Raw genomic sequence first — 19,122 nt, 5'->3', positions numbered from 1 at the left:
TCATTGGATAGCATGAAATTTAGCTGCAAGCAGAACTGCAGCCATCTGCTCTGAGATGAGCTGGAAGGAACGTTTCCGAAACAGCAGACATTTTAAAGGAGAGGACAGTAGCGACGGCCGCTACTGAGCAAAATCTAAAATCATATCCTAAATGGTCACGGCAGGACCAATCCCACAGGTCTGTTTTTACAGCCTACTTGGCAGCTACTGCAAAAAGAGATTCCCATTTTAAACTTGTAAAACCAAGATTACAAGCAGAAGTCATCTGAGTACCAAGATATCACAACTGTCCTGGCTTATCAGAACAGCACTAGCAGAACAAACGTGTAGTGAACGCACCAGTTCTTAAGCTCACAGTATTGTACAGTGAAGGAAGGAAAACATGTCAGAAATAACACCAAGAAAGCATTCATTTTCCCCTCAGACTTACAAGGAGACTATACACGACTGCACCTGCGCTGGCTGCACAGTTATTTTATACTAACTGGACGTATATTTACTTAATAGCTGAATTAAGGACTGGTAGCATTAAGGGCTGCTGTTTTAAATCTCAGTCTTTGTACAGGTTCTGTATTAATAGCTTAGAAGTCACTTAGTTCCCCATCCATAAAGCATCCACATAATTCTATTGGCTTATCCTGTTTTCCAGTTTTCAGCACTCATCACTCATTTAGTGTTTGCTTTCAAGACAGCAGTTGGTTGCAAGTTCTGGTATTAAATTTTGCCCCCATTTTAAACTTTGATCCCATCGATGGCTTTTCACATCTGAGAAAATAACGGGTAACTTTTGAGCAAGTCCAAAGAAAGCAACAGAGAATTTGCATTTTAAAAAAATATTTATTTAGGTATTTGTTGCTCTTAAATTACAAAAGTTAAAAAGAGCACGCAGTGCACTAACACACTGATCACTTCTGAAGCTGTTTTAAGATGTAGATGGCTTCAAGGTAAGACAACTCAGCAGGATCCAAATTCAACTATCCATTTCTCGTATTTCTCAATGTCCGCAGCAGATACAGACTTAGAAACCTTCTTTAAAGCTATTTCAAAGTCTTCCATCGTTGTTGGCATGTGCATTTCATCTCGAGAAAGATTTCGTATCTCTTCTGGTGTCAAGCCTTCGATACGCCTTCTCATAGCCATCAACGATGCATCTCTATTAGGTACAGGAAGAGGGGAGGAAAAAGAAGAAAGAAGTTATCCAGTATAGGATGAGGAATTCACTTGCTCAAACAGTTAAGCTGCTGCATTCAAAAAATGATATAAATACTTCTAAACTTTTGTAGGGAGCACTCTTAGTGCTCAGACAGCCTGCAATACTATGCCACCTCTAGTTTTCAACCACTGATGTATCATCGCTGGATCTTCCAATAGCTGTTACACTAAACATACAGGCTGGGCAGAAGAGGTGAAGATTAACTGATTTTCCTAAGGCCACTGTGTGCCTTCAATGCAGCTGCTTCATACAGCATTTTTAAACAGGAAGCAGGTGAAAGAATGCTTCACTACTACCATGTACAGAAGAGATTCCTGGGAAGTTCTGAGTGTTTCCCGGTCCAAACAGGTCTGCTTCAAACACATCTGACTCCAGCCTATACTTTCAAAACAAAACATCAATCTACAAAACCTTCAGCCTTTGGCCCCTCTAACTTCTGGCCTCAATAAGCATCAAATGCATCATTTCTGTACTGTGCTGACTGCATGTCAATTTCCAACACTAATAAAAGAAGTAGCAGATGATGAGCTGAATGCTTTCATAAACGGATAATGCTGAAAGAACAGTTCTTGCTAATTCCTGATTATAAAGCTTATTTTAAAAATAAAATACTTCATTTTGTCTAGCAGCCAAAAAAGGAAGTGTAAATTCAGGTGATATCACAGCCGTATCGTATCATGGTAGTAAGTCAGGATCCAGGAAGAAAAAAAATCTCACAGGGCATTTTAGAAAGATTCTGTCAGATGGTAACAGCATTTTGTTTCAATTTCATCCCGCCAAAGCAAACCATAATTGACAGACTTCTGCATTCTAATTGTGAAGAATTATTTATCAAGTTCATGAATAATACACTAACTAGAACTTTAGAGCAGCAGCAACAACAACAAAGAGCTGCCTTGTTAAATTCCATCTTAGTTAAATGTCACCATGCTTTGCTGTTGTCATCATTTATGAACTACAAACCAGCTTTATACACTCTGCAAAGGAGAAGGGGGGAGTACACTGCGCATCTCATTTACTTTCAGTGCAGCTGCCACCACTTTCTCACATAAAGTCATTTTTCTGACAGTCATTCTAGCTTCAGTACTCAGCACTTCCTCAAACACACTCTTAGTGGCTGGAGAAGCACCAAAGCTATCCTCAGAAAAAATGAGAAACCACCCAGCAGAACATGCAGTGAGTCTGTTCCATTGCACATGCCTTTCAAGCTTCACTTTGCTCAACAAAACAATTCCAGCTCAGTTCCAGCTGCTACCCAGTACACAATTTAGATGCAATTTCACATTTCCTGAATATTGTTATATTATTTTTGCTGTTTTTCTTCCTCTACCCCCCCCTTCTTTTTTTTTGTTCTTTAAATGAAGTTCCATCTTAACTCCGTGCTGACTGTTAGGCACTGCCCTGGACAGCTCTAACTACTTTTCACTCTGGCTCAGCAAACGCCGGATTTTACTTTAAGCTCTTTAAGGTTGGAAAACAATTAGAGCAAGCCAGAGTTCTTGGCTCTCTTTTTCCTAAGTTTGGCTTATGTCACTAGCAAGAACTTACATTCCAGATGTTTGAACTTTACCTGTTTGTACACTGAGTCTGAACAATATAAAAGCCCTGTTAAATCAGCCACCTGTCTTCTGTTTCAGTGTAAACGAAGCAACCATGTCTAAAAACCCATTTTCCCCAATGCCAGCAACAAAGTGTAAATACACAGACTAATTTGAGTATTTCCTTATTTATTTCCAATCACAGACATCCAGATTCCAGCTTCTCTGGATTTCTATTTGCTGTCACCTCGGTCATTCTACAGAGATAACCACAAATGAAAGACCTGGACATCTCTGTATTTGCTTTCCTGTACTATTTGTCTAAATGAACTTTGATTAAAATTTAAAAAGCAACAGTATAATTAGAAGTCGCAAATATTGTAATGATTTTAAACAAGCCTATTAGTATCCAGTGCAGTATGAATTACAAACAACAAACACTGTATCAGGAAAAGCAAAGAGGCAAGAGAAAAAGCAAACTGCAGCTAAACCACTCAAGTAGCAGACTAAATAGAGTCTTGCATCACACACAAACCTCTATTAGCACAAACTACTTTTAAAGTACAACCAATGCCAAAACTCTGCAGAACATCACCACAAATTCAACTCTTAGATGTCCACATGAAGCAAATCTGTACCACACTGACTCAGAGCACTTAGTGCATTCTTTTCCCAGATGCTACGCAAGGATTTTTCTGGAAATAATACCAAGCCTCCAAACTCTTCAGTAACCCTCCTGAGAGCACCTTCGTTGTCAGCTTTGCCTACAGGCTACATAGTATGACATACTGTCCTCTCATTTGCACTGACAAACGCTTGCAGAGCTGTATAAGGAATGAAGACAAGATGTGGATTTGGTTTTGAGGAGAGCGATGTTTCTAACTTGGAACAGTTATTTCTTCTAGCCTGCTCAAAGTACCACCCCACAACAGTTGTGTTAGCATGCAATTGGAGGTCTAGGCTTTCAATGCCACTCTGTAGTGCTACCTCCAAATCCTGAATGCACAGTTACACAAGCGCTTATTAGATGACAAAAGCATCTGGACAAGTGGCAGCTGTTTGTCACCTGTTGCTGGTTCCATAGTTTGTCATCCTATTCCCATTCGTGCAGAGATAACTGGGGTTAGGCTTAGAAGGTATTTATATGATAAGAATGCTAACAGAATTCTTGGTTGCATTGGGCAAAGTATTGTCAGCAGGTCAAGAGAGATGACCCTTCCCCACTTCTCAGGGCTGGTGAGGCCAAACCAGGAGTGCTATGCCCAGTTCTGGGATGCTCAGCTTCTATTATCTGTTACTTCAACAGAGTATCTGTTTTTATGACCTCAATGGAATGAATGTAACCCTGAATTGTTGAAGTCTATCATCCTGTGGATATTCTCCACACAAGGAATTTTGTGTACATAAAGGATTGTAGACTTTTACCTAAATCATACTATGTTGCAACTGCTCTTCATCATTACTTTATGAAAATACCAAATATATGCAAAGATTAATGTAGCATTTCACCTTTTAGCTGTACGTAGAAGACAAGTTACAATCTGTTCTTATCCAACAACTTAAATTAGTTTTGTTACTTTAAAAACAGCTTTCACAGAGTCTGTAGCAGTGATAACACAAATGACGTTATGTTAACATACCTGCATACGTTGGTAATGTCTGCACCTGAATAACCCTCCATTTTCTCAGCTATATTTGCAAGGTCAACATCATCAGCCAGTTCCAGCTCCCGCAGATTTATTCTTAGGAGTTCCTCTCTACCTTTTGCTAATTAAAGAACAGAAATCAAGGCTATACAATCTGTTTTCTGAATACAAATAGTAAACTGAGAGCTAAGGAGGAAGGATGACCAAAGGATACTGCACTTGCTATAAAAGTAATAACATTCAACGCTTAGATTTAACCCGATTCTAAATTCATAAATAACTTTGCATACATGTATCAACAGGATTATTTATTTAAACAAACAAGCGATCAAAACAAAAGAAAGATTGACACAGCTTTGATTTCAGTCTTTTCAGCCCCTCCACTTCACAAATCTTCATACCTGATGGTAACGGAATGTAAATTCTCTTTTCCAATCTCCTTCTCAGGGCTTCATCAATATCCCAAGGAAAATTAGTAGCTGCAAGTACCATGACCATTTTAGAAGGGTCATCATTTTCAGTGGCTCCTCCAACACCTGCATTCGAGAAAAGGAGAAGTAAAATGTACATATGCTCATATTAAGTTTGGCACACATAATAATACCCACGGTTCTATAATATTAAAGCAGCAGATCAAGTGCAAAAGAAAGGATATACTACAGTAAAATTCCAGTTCTTATCTGTCATACTGTAAGTAAACATAGAGACTCAGTTCAGTCAGAAGCAATGACTTTGGCTGTATGGGGTCAGGAAGTTCCTCTCTATCACATCTAGAACATTTCTACAGTAGTTATTCCCATTTCCCATTACAGCTTTTGGAATTTTTACACCAATGTCATGTAATGTCTTGCAGGGAGAAAGGGACCAGCCATGAATACAAACCAACTAAGCACCAGAATCACCTCACCTCGACAGTATTCACTAACAGCTATGCTAAACCAGCATTAATCCCCTACAAAAGTTTCTTCAGTTCTGAATTCAGGCCAAATGTTTTACATACTTGGGTGGATTCTTACAAACTGCTGCTGAAGTGACTGTTCAGATTTGTTGAATTAAATCACAACTTCTTCAAGACCGAGAGACCACTTCAATCTCCAAACTGCTATGGAACTGCAGCTTAATTAAGAAGTATAATGATCATCTTTGTTGAAGTTTAAATTGAAACAGCTGACAGTTATTTTGAACCACTTCTTCAAGACCAAATAAAAAGCAGATAATATTCTAAGTAACAACTCAAATGCTGTCCTGGCTGCTACATTTAAATATGAGGAAGATACTTTCTTCCTTCTGCAGCCTTGAAATCCTGCATTCTCTACTGAATCTTTTTTATTGTGGGTTAATATCTGAGGTCCTTGCTCAGATGATGAAAGATGGTTACATAATAGGTTGTTATTTTCTTTCTTCCATACTGGCAGTTGGAATGGCACACTGGTATGTTTTTACTCCAATTTTATGTAAGCCTCTCAATTAAACTGCTTCTGGAGAAAGAAGTTTGGATTTATTTATTTTCCTCCCTCAAGTTTCCTCCAGCCCTGAGGGATTAAGTTATTTACCATCCATCTGAACTAGCAGTTCTGCTTTCACACGTCGGCTAGCCTCATGCTCTTCTGAAGTTCCCCGTCGACTACAGATAGAGTCTATTTCATCAATAAATATGGTTGTCGGGGCATAAAATCGAGCCTAAGGGAAACAAAAGATAAAGGAGAAAGTGAAAAGGCAGCCTACTCACATTTAAGAAATAGCAACACAAGTCAGACCAGAGTAATGAAACATCCCAATAAATCAGCTCCTAAGTATCAAACAATACCCAGCCTTCTGCCTCGGACCATTGCACACAGTCATGAAGCTGCGTATCCATTAATGACATTTGAGTAGAGTAGATTTTGGCAGTTATAATTGCTAGGAATAGAACAAACATTTGATAAGGCTAAATTTTCACACAATAGGAATGTAATTTCTAAGTCTGTGAAAGATGTCACAGAATATCTGAATAAGAACTCTGATAAAGTTAAGACATAACATTATTCCTAAGATATCATGACATGGAACCTGTCCAAGAAACAGGTCAGCTACAAAATAACCTTCACCTTTCTGAGAATGAAGGAAGTTAAGAGTTTCTGATAGTAAAGTCACTGTCTTGCAGAAGTTATAGTATATATCCTTGTTTACACTCATTTCTGACTGATAGTCATTATATTATTTAACATGGTCACACTGTATTGCAAAATCTTCTCTTTCCTGACTACTGTACTTGCAGCTTTGCTGCCCCTTTCAGCACTGGACATGCTGGCAAACACTGCACGCAATGCTGATAACACAGAGAAAATAGCATTTGTTCCAAGCTGTTTTCAGAGCTGTAACAAGTGTTATGAGCTCTGAAGCCAACTACAGACTTCATACAGTTTAAATGCCACCTTATTTTAAAGTACAACAACAAAAAAGCCACCCACAGCAAAACATGCATAGCCTAAGTAGGCTTCCCATCCAGAAAGCAATTATATTCAATTTCCAGATTTACCTTCAGGTCTGTCCTACAGTACTCATCAGCTCATAGATAGTAACTCTACTCTCTACCATAACAAGATAACTCTGAAAATAAAACGATCCATTTTTTTCAGTTAAGAAGCTGTACACTAACAACCAGATTTTCAACGTATGTAGCCAATTCAGAAGGTTCCAAAGCATATGAAGTTTGGATAGCTTTTTTTTTGGTTTGTTTTTCCAATTTATATATGCTACAAATTCTAAAACCTGCAAGGTTTTACTATTCCAGAAGTAATTCTGTTTCATCATTTCACTACTTATGTTAAGAAATTTCAATCACCATTTCAAAGAGCAAACGAACAAGTTTCTCCGATTCTCCCCTGTATTTTGAGGTAAGTGTGGAAGAAGAAACATTGAAAAAAGTAGTCTTGCATTCAGTTGCTACAGCTTTTGCCAGAAGGGTCTTTCCAGTACCAGGAGGACCAACCATCAGCACGCCCTATCAAAATAAGAGAAGAACCGTAGTTAGGACAAGAATCTAAACAGACAATTCCACAGTTTGATTAACAGCACAATAATAGGAATGCCAGATGTAAAATTTCTGTATTAAAGTTACTCAAAGGTAAGTAATTATTATTGCTTACTTGCAACAAAACAGCTGAAGATAGGAAATATCTGACACCATTATTTTGTTAGTATTATTTGCCGTAATTTTATTATTAAAAAGTTGAAAGAATTTATATAAACTGTAAGACACCTGTAATTTCTTGTTGCTCCAAGATCCAATCCCAGAATCCTACTTATGATCACAGGATCAGATTTTTTCATACCTTCCATGGTCTTCTAATTCCCTTAAAAAACTCCGGCATCCACATTGGTAAAACTACAGCTTCCTTGAGCAGTTTTTTAGCTTCTACTAAATCAGCAATGTCATCCCTGACAAGAAACAGAAAGTTGTTTCACAGATTCAGACAGGCTGCAAAAGAATCAGTCCACAGCTCAAACTGATGTGCAATTGAACTTGTTATTTGCCTGAATTATAGAAGAATCATTCTGTGAGTATAACGATTTAATGAAGTTCTAGTGGCAAAACCCAGCAACTACTGCCAAGAACCAGTTGATAGACTTCAAAAAAGGCTGCAAAACCAAAAAAACAGACATTTGCTATTTCACTCAAACATCACTACTCTTATTCACAGAATGAATAAGCAAAATAAAGCACTTTGGGGAAACTTATATAAGTCAAATTACGCTTTTCTCTTTTGCTGACAGGTTGGCTGATTCCAAAACTTAAATAGCATCTTCTATCAATAAGGAAACCAGGCAGTAAAGGCTGGTAAACAGAGATGAATAAAAAAGTTGAATTATTTTTCAAAGTTACAAGCGTATTAATTCTTTAAAATCTTGCAGGCTAGCCTTTTTCTTCTTGAGGATAACTCTAAGGGCATTCCACTCATCAGCATACATCCAAGTAACATTTTGGTTACAAAACACACGCAGGTGGAGAACTGGTCTCAAATCTGAAGTTGTAATTTAAGATTTAGTATACAAATAGCATGATATATTCACATACTGAGCTGAAAGACATGTCAGCTGTCCTATGCACCCACAGTTCTTAGGGTTTGTGGGAGTGTTCAGGTTTTTTTAAGCCTACTTTATTTGCCAGATTTTTGCTCACTTAATCCCCACAAAATCACTTAAGCTTGGAAACATTCAGAACACAAAACAACCTTTGTATAAGGTTTAATATTTAACACATTTACGTAAAGGCGTTGACACGTGGTTATATTTTATACTGGCAGTCACATCACATCCAGTGAGACCTCAAAGCGTTCCTATATTGACATAGTTTCTTTGTGAATCGGTTTTCTTTCTTGGTATGCCCCTGGGTAGCAAAACCAGTTTTTTAAAATGAATCTTTTACATTGCAAAATATTATCCCCTACGTTAGTTTCGGGACTCTTAGAAGAGACTGGGAAGCTTTTCATGGGTACTTTAAAAAGTTCTAAAAATATTCAACTACCTAAGAGACTTAGCTGACCACTTAATGAGTAATAAAAGCTTGTACGTACTTTTTCTATGTAAAGAATTAAGTATTTAGCTAATTCTATCATATCACAAAGAGGAAAAAGATATAACAATTAAGATCTGGCAGCAGTATTCAAACTTACCATCGAATGTTGGGATTTTGAGAAATTATATCTCTTTCCAGAGCTTCTACTAAATCTTTATCGTATCCAGTACTATCAAATTTCTTTGGTTCAGACTCTGAAATTTCAGATGTGGGTTTGTTCTGCACAGAAGGAACACAGCAGCGTAAATACATAACAAATGTTATAAAAACCCGTTAGTAGCATCACCAAGTCCATGAGTTTTTAAGAGGTGACACAGAGCAGCACAGAAGCTGTGAGGTGTCCATACACTGTACATGCACTACCCTAGTTCAATTTCCTTCTCCCCAGAGACACACGCTGCACTGATGCGATTTCTTTGCTTCAGTAAGTTATACATTCAAAGAGCAAGCACTGACAGAGCAGGGAAAAAAACAGAAACAAAACAAAGAAAATCCCACACCATCCTGTCTCAGCACGTGTATTTTCTTCTGAGTGATAATCACTCAGAGAATGCGATATAACTCCTACTAACTAAAATCAGGGAACTTCAGAGGCAAACCTTCCTATCCTGGTAGTTTACACTGTTTTCATGGGTCACTACATAAGACTGCTGGATCTAAGAGAAACTCCAGCACATGGGAAGTTACAAAATTCAGATTGTGCAAAACACTGTACTTGGAGTCAGTAAAATGTCTTACTTCAATCATCAGCTAAATTGATGGAAATCAGACCATAAGCAATAATCAAAAAGAATGGATCTTGGGTCATTGTCTTTCGTGATAAATGCCAGATTTGTTTGCTTTAAACTGAGAAGAGCCTGGAGCCAGTAAGAGACCTCCACATAAAAGAATCAAAAAATTCTGCCTCTAAGATTAAATAAATTCTGAAATGCTTTTCAGCAAGTATGTCAACTTCAGCCTAAAATATAAACAAGCAATACAAACTCTCAAAGACATTGCATTTGAACAAGCTCCACGGACAATGGTTTCAGTAATTCAGTGATACAATCTCTTAACTTAAAATTATCTCCAAATTGCAGTGAACAAGCCCACATCTAGATGGGTTTATTACTAGGTTTTTGTTTCTTTGATAATCTACTTAGCACCTTTCAGTAAGGTCCCTATAGCAAAGACACTTTTGAAGTTGAGATGGCATGCTGACATGAACAAAAGAAACAGCTTACAAGCATCAGGCTTCATAAAATAGTCAGGAAAACAACTCCCTAAGTACCTAAACCCCAAGAAGCTATCTACAAACTCACCTTCTCCTCTCTTCCTTTATTCTGTTGATCCTTTTTTTCCCGGCCACGGACTGCCTTTCCTTTATCATTGGGATTTCGAGAAGATGGACGGTGAGGGCCTCTAACAGCTGCACTTATACGATTATTGTGACCTCTACAATCACTGTATTGAGCAGACTGACGTTTTCTGGGTCCTGGTGAAGATCTAATTAGTTGTAACACATGCAAAAAGCCTCAGTGTAAAGCCACCAGCGAGCACTAACAACTGCATCGTTTTGCTCAAGATAAGGATCCTTGTATGTTAATATATTTCACTCACATCAATTAAAGGTACCAACAATGTTACAAGTCACCGTACTGAACTATGATGGCCAGAAACAAGACAAACATTTTTACACAGTCACTAAAAATTCACTTTCCTTTTGCCATAACCTCCAAAGCTCATTATGTACTTAAAGCAAACTCTTCTCATATTTCACAAATAAAAGCAATTCTGCCATTATGAAGCCTAGAAAAATGTAAGCAAACACAATATATTTTATCCTCATTACAATTGTCCTCATTTTCCCACCCACATAAACAGAAGTTTCTTGGGAATGACAGCATTATTTTTACATCCTCAACAGGGAAAAGAAAAAAAGGAAGAAAAAAAAATCCAGTCTCTCCCATCACTGTCCATCATCCTATTGATGGAATATCTTAGGACTACAGAAAAGAGAAGACAACCTGCAACGTTACAAGCAGGTACCATTTTTGCTTTAAAGAGAAATGCAGAGAAACAGACACAAAATGATACAAAAAGCATTTCTGAACACAATCAAGATCTCTTATCAAGATTTTCCAAAGGAAGCGTGCACACTGATTTGTCCTTTTCTCTCAAAGTACACTTCTCAGAACCAGCAGCTTAGAAGAGGAAAATGAATATGGTCTCGACATTCCTGTTGTAATTCAAGGAAACATGATTGTTTAGGTTGGATGGGGCTTCTTGAGATCACCTAGTCCAACCTCCTTGACCAACCAGGGTTAGCTACAGCAGGTTGCTGAGGGCTGCGTCCAGCCAGATTTTGATTCTAACTATGGCGAGTACAGCCTCTCTGGGCAATCTGTGTTTGTGTCTGTTCCCACAACAAAAAAGCATTTTGTGACTTTCTGGTGGAATTTTCTGCACTTCAATTTACATCTTACTTTCTGTCCTGTCACTGACTAGACACTACTGAGAAAAGTCTGGCTCCCTATTTTTGCTCCCTCTTATCAGTTATTTATACACATTAACAAGACTCTCCACAGCTTTCTCTTCCCCAGGCAGAAAACTCCCAGCTCCTTCAGCCTCTCCTTATAAGTATGTAACCATCTTTGCTGGTCTGTGCTGGACTTGCTCCACTAACTCCACCTCTCTTATACTGGGAAACCCAGAATTAGGCAGAGTGCTCCAGGTATAGTGACTTGCTTCTAGGTAGGCTTCCTGCCACTGATTACAACCCTCTGAGCTCAGTCATTCAGCAAGTTTTTAAATCCATTTATATTGTTCACTTATTTAACTCATATTTTGACAGCCTGAGATGATGCTGTGGAGACAGTATCAAAGGCTCTACTGAAGTTGAGGTAAATGGCATCTACTGCTCAGCCATTATCCACCAAGTTAGTCACCTCATTGTAAAGGATAATGATGTTGGTCAAGTATCACTTCCTCTTTGTAAATCCGTGCTGATGACTCCTGATCACCTGATTGTCCTTCATGTATTTGGAAATGTCCTGCAGAAGGACTCTCCCTACCATCTTCCCAAGGATTATCTGCCTATGTCCAAAGCACTCTTCCTTGTTCACACCTTAACTACTTGCATAGTTTACTTGATTACTTGAGACTACCAGATTACCAGATTACTTGAGCTCAGCTGTGCTGTCTTGATAGTGGGTGTCAGGCCCTGATATGCGTGAGACTTCCTGTTTGAAATTAGACTGCTCCGAGATTCAAACTTCCATTAAGCACATGCAAATAAACCAGTATCATAATGGACTTCATTTTTATATCCAGGTACTTTCCGAAATCCAGAACATTCACAGATACACTTTTTCCACAGGAGTTCCTAAAATTCCAGCATCAATAAGCTACCAGCCAAGTTTAAGTTTAGGGACATTTCTATAAAACAGAAAATGGAAAAGTGATTTGGAAAGCATTTATCCAAATCAGAAGATGTGTACTGATATTTCATTTAAGATTAATCAGGATAAATTCAACTTTTATGAAGGTAATTTAACTGATTCACAGGAGGAAGTCTGTCAAAAGCATACAACCGCTTCAAGTGAAACACAAGTTAGGGATCAAGAATATGCTAATGGTAAGATCATAAGCATTAAAGTCTTTTCACTCTCCAAATGAAGTATTTACCAACCTGTACTTGTGTTTATGAATATTTAGCCACTTCTGGATTCCATTACAAAGCTCAAAGTAAAGGAATAATCTGTTCTGACACCTCAATTCCAACAAAATTAGTGTAATCTGCTGTCTCAGTATAGAAATCTACAGAAATTATTCCAACACAACGTGACCAGTTTTCACTGTGGCTTTTTCATATTTACAACAACCCAACCCCTAACCAGCTGGCACGGTAAATGGAACAGAAGGAGGTCTGTCCATCAAGACTTTTCCTTTTTAGAAATATGAATTTGTGTTTTCTCTAGAAAGCTTTGAAACACTGAAAGTTCTGCCCCCCAGACTCTAATCGTCTAAAAAGCTTGAATGAAATTGGCTAGAGGTGTTCCAAAGGTATTAAATGAGATAAACAGAAACAACGTGAACAAAAGACCCATTTCTTTCAGAAAGTAGGCTTAAAATAAATCTGTGAGAAATGGCCCGTAAGCACAGAGCCTCAAAGAATAGTCTGACAATACAGCTATGCTGGTCTAACAGTTACTTTCTGTCAAAACACACAGTTCCAAACCTGACTTGCATGCACTCCTGTCCTGTCCTTCATGCTATCTCTACCAGTTGTTATAAACTCCAGCTAACTAGTGCAGAAAGCCAGCCTCAGGCAAAACAAAACAGAACAAGCAAATGAGATTTTGTTGGTTTGGGTTTTTGTTTTGATTAACAAAAACTATGCAGCTGGTGTGTTATATAAGTCATACAAACTCTGGAACAAAATCTTCACAGGAACAGGCTGAAGTCAAAGCACACTTTGCCCTGATAAGTGTTAATACAAGTTTCTTCTTACCTCCGTTCAGCAGGTACTGGCAAAGACCAGACTTCTGCATCATTAGCTGGTAATTCTTGTTGTGAAGCTTTCAGTGGAGTACTGTCTAGTTTAAAACTCTCTAGCGTTTTCATGATATCTTTCACGTGCTTAGCTTCCACACTTATCTCCTGCCAAACCTGATAAATAGGAAAAAAACAAAAAAGTGGATTAAACACAGTGGAACTGAGTAAGTTGGAAGCAGTCTTCTGCGTAAGACTAAGTAATGCCTGGATGGTCTTCACAAAGTTGTGTAAACTACCTGGTCCTACATTGCTAAGCCATTAAAAACATCCTTCTGCTTTTCCCAAGATTGAGGAAAAGATTCTGAATTCAGTATTAAAGAGACATTTGAGAAACTTTGTTTAATAAACATTATACATGAAAAGAGAACACAACTTTGTAGAGGGCATGTCAATGAAGAATTAACGTCTTGTGATAAGGATAAATTAATATGGAAGCTACAAGTCAGTTTCAATTAAGGATCCGTAAGTCACACTACTGAAACAGGGATTATGTGAAATATGATTGCTGAGAACAGAACTAGCTAGAAAAAATCCCAAAACTTCAGCACAACAGGGGCACAGATCAGCAAGAAGATGACCAGGCAGACAGTGCAATGGCTCCTCATGGATGTGTTTCATAGTCTACTTCATCAGTATCAGAGCATAATGAAGCCTAAAATATATACATATTACCATACTACAGTTTATCAGAGAATTATATAAATCTTTTTATACTTCTGTTCACCACCAACAAAGCACTTTCTGCTAGTTTAATGCTTTACCCTCAGAATGATGTCCCAGAAATGGATTATTTACCTGTTGCCATTTCTGCTGCAGGTACGTATCTCTGACAGAGTAGAGGTATTTATTCATCTGGTCAAGAACTCCCTGATAGTAGACCATTGCAGAGTCATAGTTTCCCAGTAAGGCATATTCACGGGCCAGCTTTACATTCTCACTGATCATAACAAGGCTCATGTTCAACATGAAGCTGAAAAAGACAGCAAACACATTAAAGAAAAAATATCCAACAATCCAGGAGGAAAAAACATTTTTACAACTATTTTCATATATTACTGTTACCCTAACAAGCATATCTAAATACAGAAGCAGGAAATACTTTGTTAATAAAAAGAGTTCTAGAATGTATGTCATCCATACAGAAAGATAATTGTTTCTTCATTGAAAGAAATGGAACTTCTCATTTCACGCAAGACAGACTCCGTTGAAAAGTATATGCAAAACATGCAGATTTAATGCATGTTTGCAAGCCAAAACTACAGACTCTCCTTTCCTCTTTGCGGTACTGTAAGATAATTTGGTATCTTACTGTTAGTGCTACAACATCCTCCACACTATAACCATATTAGTTAAAAAAAAAAAAGAAAAAAGAAAAAATAAACAAAAAAAACCACCCACAGCCCAAAAACCCCAAACTGTCCTCCAGATGCATTAGGTTCGTATTTTTGCCTTATTGTTCCACATGCACAAGTTTATTAGTACGGTATATGCAGACCAAGTGGAAAACACCATTTCTTCTCCCCCCCCACCTTTCTTTATCTTTCTTTCTTTATTTTACAGTTCTTCAGTTTTATTAACGATGCAGTGGATCAAGTCTCCACAGTCCACGCTCAGCGTGCCCTTCTATCACCTTCATTTTTTCCCCTTAAAAAGAGACTCTTGAAAAACCTGGGGAGGCTGCTAAGGAAAGGAAAAGCCAGAACTGCTTAGTGTGCGGTATCCCACTTGGTTTAACATCTTGCTCAAACCACGCTAATATTCCCACAAGTGTTTTTTTCTGTCAGCAAACAATACGAAATGTGACCTCTCTGTAGATTAGCACAATCTGCACTTTTAGATTAGAATAGCGCTACAACTATAAACACAAGTACAGCAACAACCAGACTAGAATAGAATATCAAGCAAAAACAGCAGTAAGTAGACTCAGACTCAGTCTTCACAATTCAGCCTTTGTTCATATAGCAGTCCTCCTGTTTTACACATCGTTTACATATCTCATTCCACACCTGCGCCATCTCTATTCCTCCCATCGCTTACTCACCAAGAACTGACCTGCTCTCCTCCAAATTTCCTAGAACCAAGCACGGGGAACATCAAAATAAGCAAACAAACAAGCCTGTGAGAGTCGTCTTGCTCTCATTTCAGTACCTTTACCCGGTACCAGTAAGGAGCAATTGCAGACAAGCAATTACTGCTAAGCCCTGGGATGAAGCATACTTGATACAGATCAACTATTTAAAGAATGTAAGAGGCACTAAATTCACACGCACAATAAAACGACTTACGACCAAACACATTTCAAGACCAGGTCAAGATCAAATCTGGACACATCACCAGAGGGTTCAGAAGTCACACTGCACACCATATAATCCACAGTTAAAATGTGACATCCCCTCTGTAAGGAGGAGCTGCTAAGTACAAATCAAACATTTTAAGGTTTCCACTCCTCCTTTTTCTCTTCTCCTCCCACGTAACTTTATGCATGGATAAATAAACGCTGATCCATTCTTGAGCCGACACAACTTTCTCCTTCCTTTCTCCACCTGCCTGGTTCCCCTGAAAGCAGCCAGCTGCTGAGAAAGGCGTCAGCCCTATCAGCAAAATTTGGCAGCAGAGGAGTTGGAGAGCGGCCCCACTAGCCCATGCGTACCCACGTGCAGGGCCATGCAGGAGGGATGGCACCTGCAGGGCTGGGTCTGGAAGCTTGCTACTAGAGCCTGCACCACACAGCTCATTATGCCCAGAGACTTGCTGAGCCTGCCACAGCCACATCTGCAAACTGGCATGGTTCCCGTGACCAGCAACTACAAAGACTGCCAAGTCCCCGTGTGATTAAGCTCTGGAGACACAACTTGACTTGGGAGTATTGCTGCACTTTTTAACCTCAGGAGAAAGAGCCCGAAGATATTAGTCAACTGCTGCCTGCATCATCACGCAGATGTTACCAAAGTTTTAGTACTATATTTAGGAGCAGGCTTTTCCACCCGTGCTCATCCTACCAGATACACCTGTTTGCCTGTCCTGAGAATTCAAACCCATGACTAACACCTCTGAAATCACAAGTTGAGCAAGATGCTAATAAACATTCTAAAAATCAAGTAACAGCAAGTTACCAGAGCCAAAACAGGCTTTCAAACACGGTGTGAAGCAGTACACAAGTGGAAAAAAATAAAGAAACAGAATAGTGCAGAGCTATCAGAGCAGAACAGCAATTCTGCTTAATATCAGAGATGGGACACAGAGCGTAATGAAACAATGCGTGTGTTGGTTCATGTTGACTCACAAGAGCAGAGCTTGGAGCAGCTCCCAGACGCGTGCCTCCCGTGCAGGACAGCTGCTGGCTCAGCCCATGTCTGGACATGCTGTTGTGGCTTGCAGACAGCAGCACCAGAGTGGGTCCACTAATGCAAGCTCACAGCTTGCTGCAACTGCAGATGCTGAAGTAGCTTCAAGACAGGCAGGAGACGGAGTTAGAGCACTAATCTGAAAGCTGATTAACGTTTGCAGCATGAAGCAGGCTGCGGCAGCTCAGAGTACCATAGAAGGCTCATGTGAGAGAGGTGTGAGCACACACAAACCCAGAGCTAAGACAGACCTGAAGAAACTCAGGAAACAATTTTAGGAAAATAATCTAATTTGGAACCACTTAATTAGCAAAGTGTTCACAAATACCTGGCGCTGTCACGTAGCCGGATGTCAGAGCAGCAGGAACACACTTATCAGCTACAACCTTCCCGTGAATCACCCCCTGCAAAATTATCTACGTTCCAACAGCCACTGGAGGTGCAATGGGCTTGTAAAGCTCATGACACAACCAGACTAAGAACTCTGACTTGTAGCTTAATTCCACGCGTGTACACACACACCACTCGCCCTCTGCACTGGCTGTAAACATTCTTGGTTCCCATAGACCGATACAAACGAAACTCATCACACCTTAACCCACCTCTGGTAACAAAACACATCCATACATTTTATCATCTGCTCTAAGCACCTGAAATATTCCTAAGGTTTGAAACTGTCAAGAGCGGCGTGTGAGGAATCTAACAAAGGTTCAAGGTACTACAGCTTTTGGGAATGACATTTTGGAACAGATTTTTGTGTTTTATGTTGGAGACAGCAGCTTGATTATCACCAAGAAAACACAGGGGATATAGCACACTTCCAGCAATAACTTTATGAAATTATCAACAAGTACCCAAAGTTCTTCACATCGGTACATGAGGATTTAGGGAGTCCAACACGATTTCAACAATGTTTCACAAAGAAATCCCACCGTACATGCACAAAGAGGAAAAAAAAGATACGGAGCTGCCAGGAGGGAAGCACAAAGCCAAAGTCTGTCAGCTGCTGTGGGTCTCCCAACCCTCTGTTGATGCAGAACAGCACGAGCCACACAAGGACAGTATTCCTGCAGAACCCTCCGGTCACACTTACACATCTGGCCTAGACCAGCAGCAGGGCTCTGGCAGAGCACACACTCCTGTTCGCGCAGCCTGCTAGGCAGGCTCTGACAGCACAGCAGCCATGTGTGAGACTCAGAGAGTTCCCTCCACAAACGCAGGGAGGGGAAACCAGCAGTAAGAGCTCTTGGGAACCTAACACACTGTCCCGTAAGTCGGCCCACGTACCTCTGAGATCCCTTCCAGATCTACTACCCCACTCCAAAATGCACGCCGTGAGATACTTCTGGTATCAACAAGTGCTCCTGCTGATTGCTTTAGAAACGCGACGCTCGCTAGGCTTACCCACACTGCTGCTCAGACACTGCGTTTAACGGTAGTGAAAGACAGCCGTCTGAAACTACAGCCGTATGCACGCTCCATATACACAAAACCTCCTCACGTACACGAGCTGTACACAGACGACTTCGTGTTTTCAATACTGAGCTTTACAGAAGTCTCTGAAGCAACCACGATAGTTGCTCCCGTTTCACGAGACCAGCACTCCGAGACAACCAGAACCACAACACCGAACTTCTCAGCAAGACTGAAAGAGCCCGCTGCAAAATGGGAATCTAAAATACAGGCGAAAAAAAAAACAAAAAAGGGCAGGAGGTGGGGAGAAGTGAGCACAAAACCAAATTCAGCTCCTCAGGCAGCCCCGGCCAGGAGCCCCACAGAACACGCAGCGCCCCTCGGCCGCCCAAGCCACGGCAGCGAGGGGGAGCGGCGAGGACTTCGGGGTGCTCGTAGACGTCGAGACAACAACGACCGCGTTCTCCGCCAGTCCTTAGGCCGGACGACACGGGCGAACCTCAGCGCCGGCCGAGCCCCCGGGAAGGCGGGGCAGGGCCCCGAGAGACGAGACGCCCCTCGCCACGGCCCTGCAAGGGCAGCGCGAAGGCTCCGCCACGAGCGCCAACCCCGGCCCGAGCCCTCCGGCCCTACGCGCAACCCCGGCCACGCGGCGGCAGGTGCCGGGCGGGGCAGCCCTCACCTCGGGGAGGCGGCCCCGCGCGACGGCCGCCAGCGGAGGACGGGGACGCTCCGCAGCGGAGCGAACGCCGCGGGTCTCACCCCCACGGCTCAGCAGCAGCTCCCAGCGCCGCCGCTCGTCCCTCCGCCTTCCTTCTCTCCTCCGGCTCGGTAACCCCGCCCCGCTCCGCCCGCCTCCTGCCGCCGCCGCCGG

The 19,122-nt window shown here is 40.6% G+C and overlaps 1 protein-coding gene across 4 annotated transcripts; it reads right to left on the bottom strand.

The window, feature by feature from the left end:
* Positions 1-820: 820 nt before the first annotated feature.
* KATNA1 (katanin catalytic subunit A1) lies at positions 821-19,111 on the bottom strand. 4 transcript variants are annotated; one of them, XM_072332248.1, is made up of 11 exons: positions 19,011-19,111; positions 14,287-14,461; positions 13,448-13,605; positions 10,257-10,440; positions 9,053-9,174; positions 7,712-7,817; positions 7,222-7,380; positions 5,951-6,077; positions 4,799-4,933; positions 4,392-4,518; positions 821-1,153 (listed from the first exon to the last, which is right to left on the bottom strand). In XM_072332248.1, exons 2-11 carry the CDS (start codon positions 14,455-14,457, stop codon positions 955-957), a joined length of 1,488 nt encoding a protein of 495 aa, XP_072188349.1. In that variant the 5' UTR covers positions 14,458-14,461; positions 19,011-19,111; the 3' UTR covers positions 821-954. The 4 variants fall into 4 exon arrangements, with proteins under 4 accessions (XP_072188349.1, XP_072188352.1, XP_072188351.1 ...); XM_072332251.1 differs by having other exon boundaries at positions 18,931-19,081; XM_072332250.1 differs by lacking the exon at positions 19,011-19,111 and adding an exon at positions 16,775-16,873.
* Between the last annotated feature and the right edge of the window lie 11 nt (positions 19,112-19,122).

The sequence above is a fragment of the Excalfactoria chinensis genome, chromosome 3 (assembly GCF_039878825.1).
Source record: "Excalfactoria chinensis isolate bCotChi1 chromosome 3, bCotChi1.hap2, whole genome shotgun sequence".
NCBI classification, from domain to species: Eukaryota; Metazoa; Chordata; class Aves; order Galliformes; family Phasianidae; genus Excalfactoria; species Excalfactoria chinensis.
The sequence above is the reverse complement of the archived record's forward strand: the minus strand, read 5'-3'. Positions and strand labels throughout refer to the sequence as shown.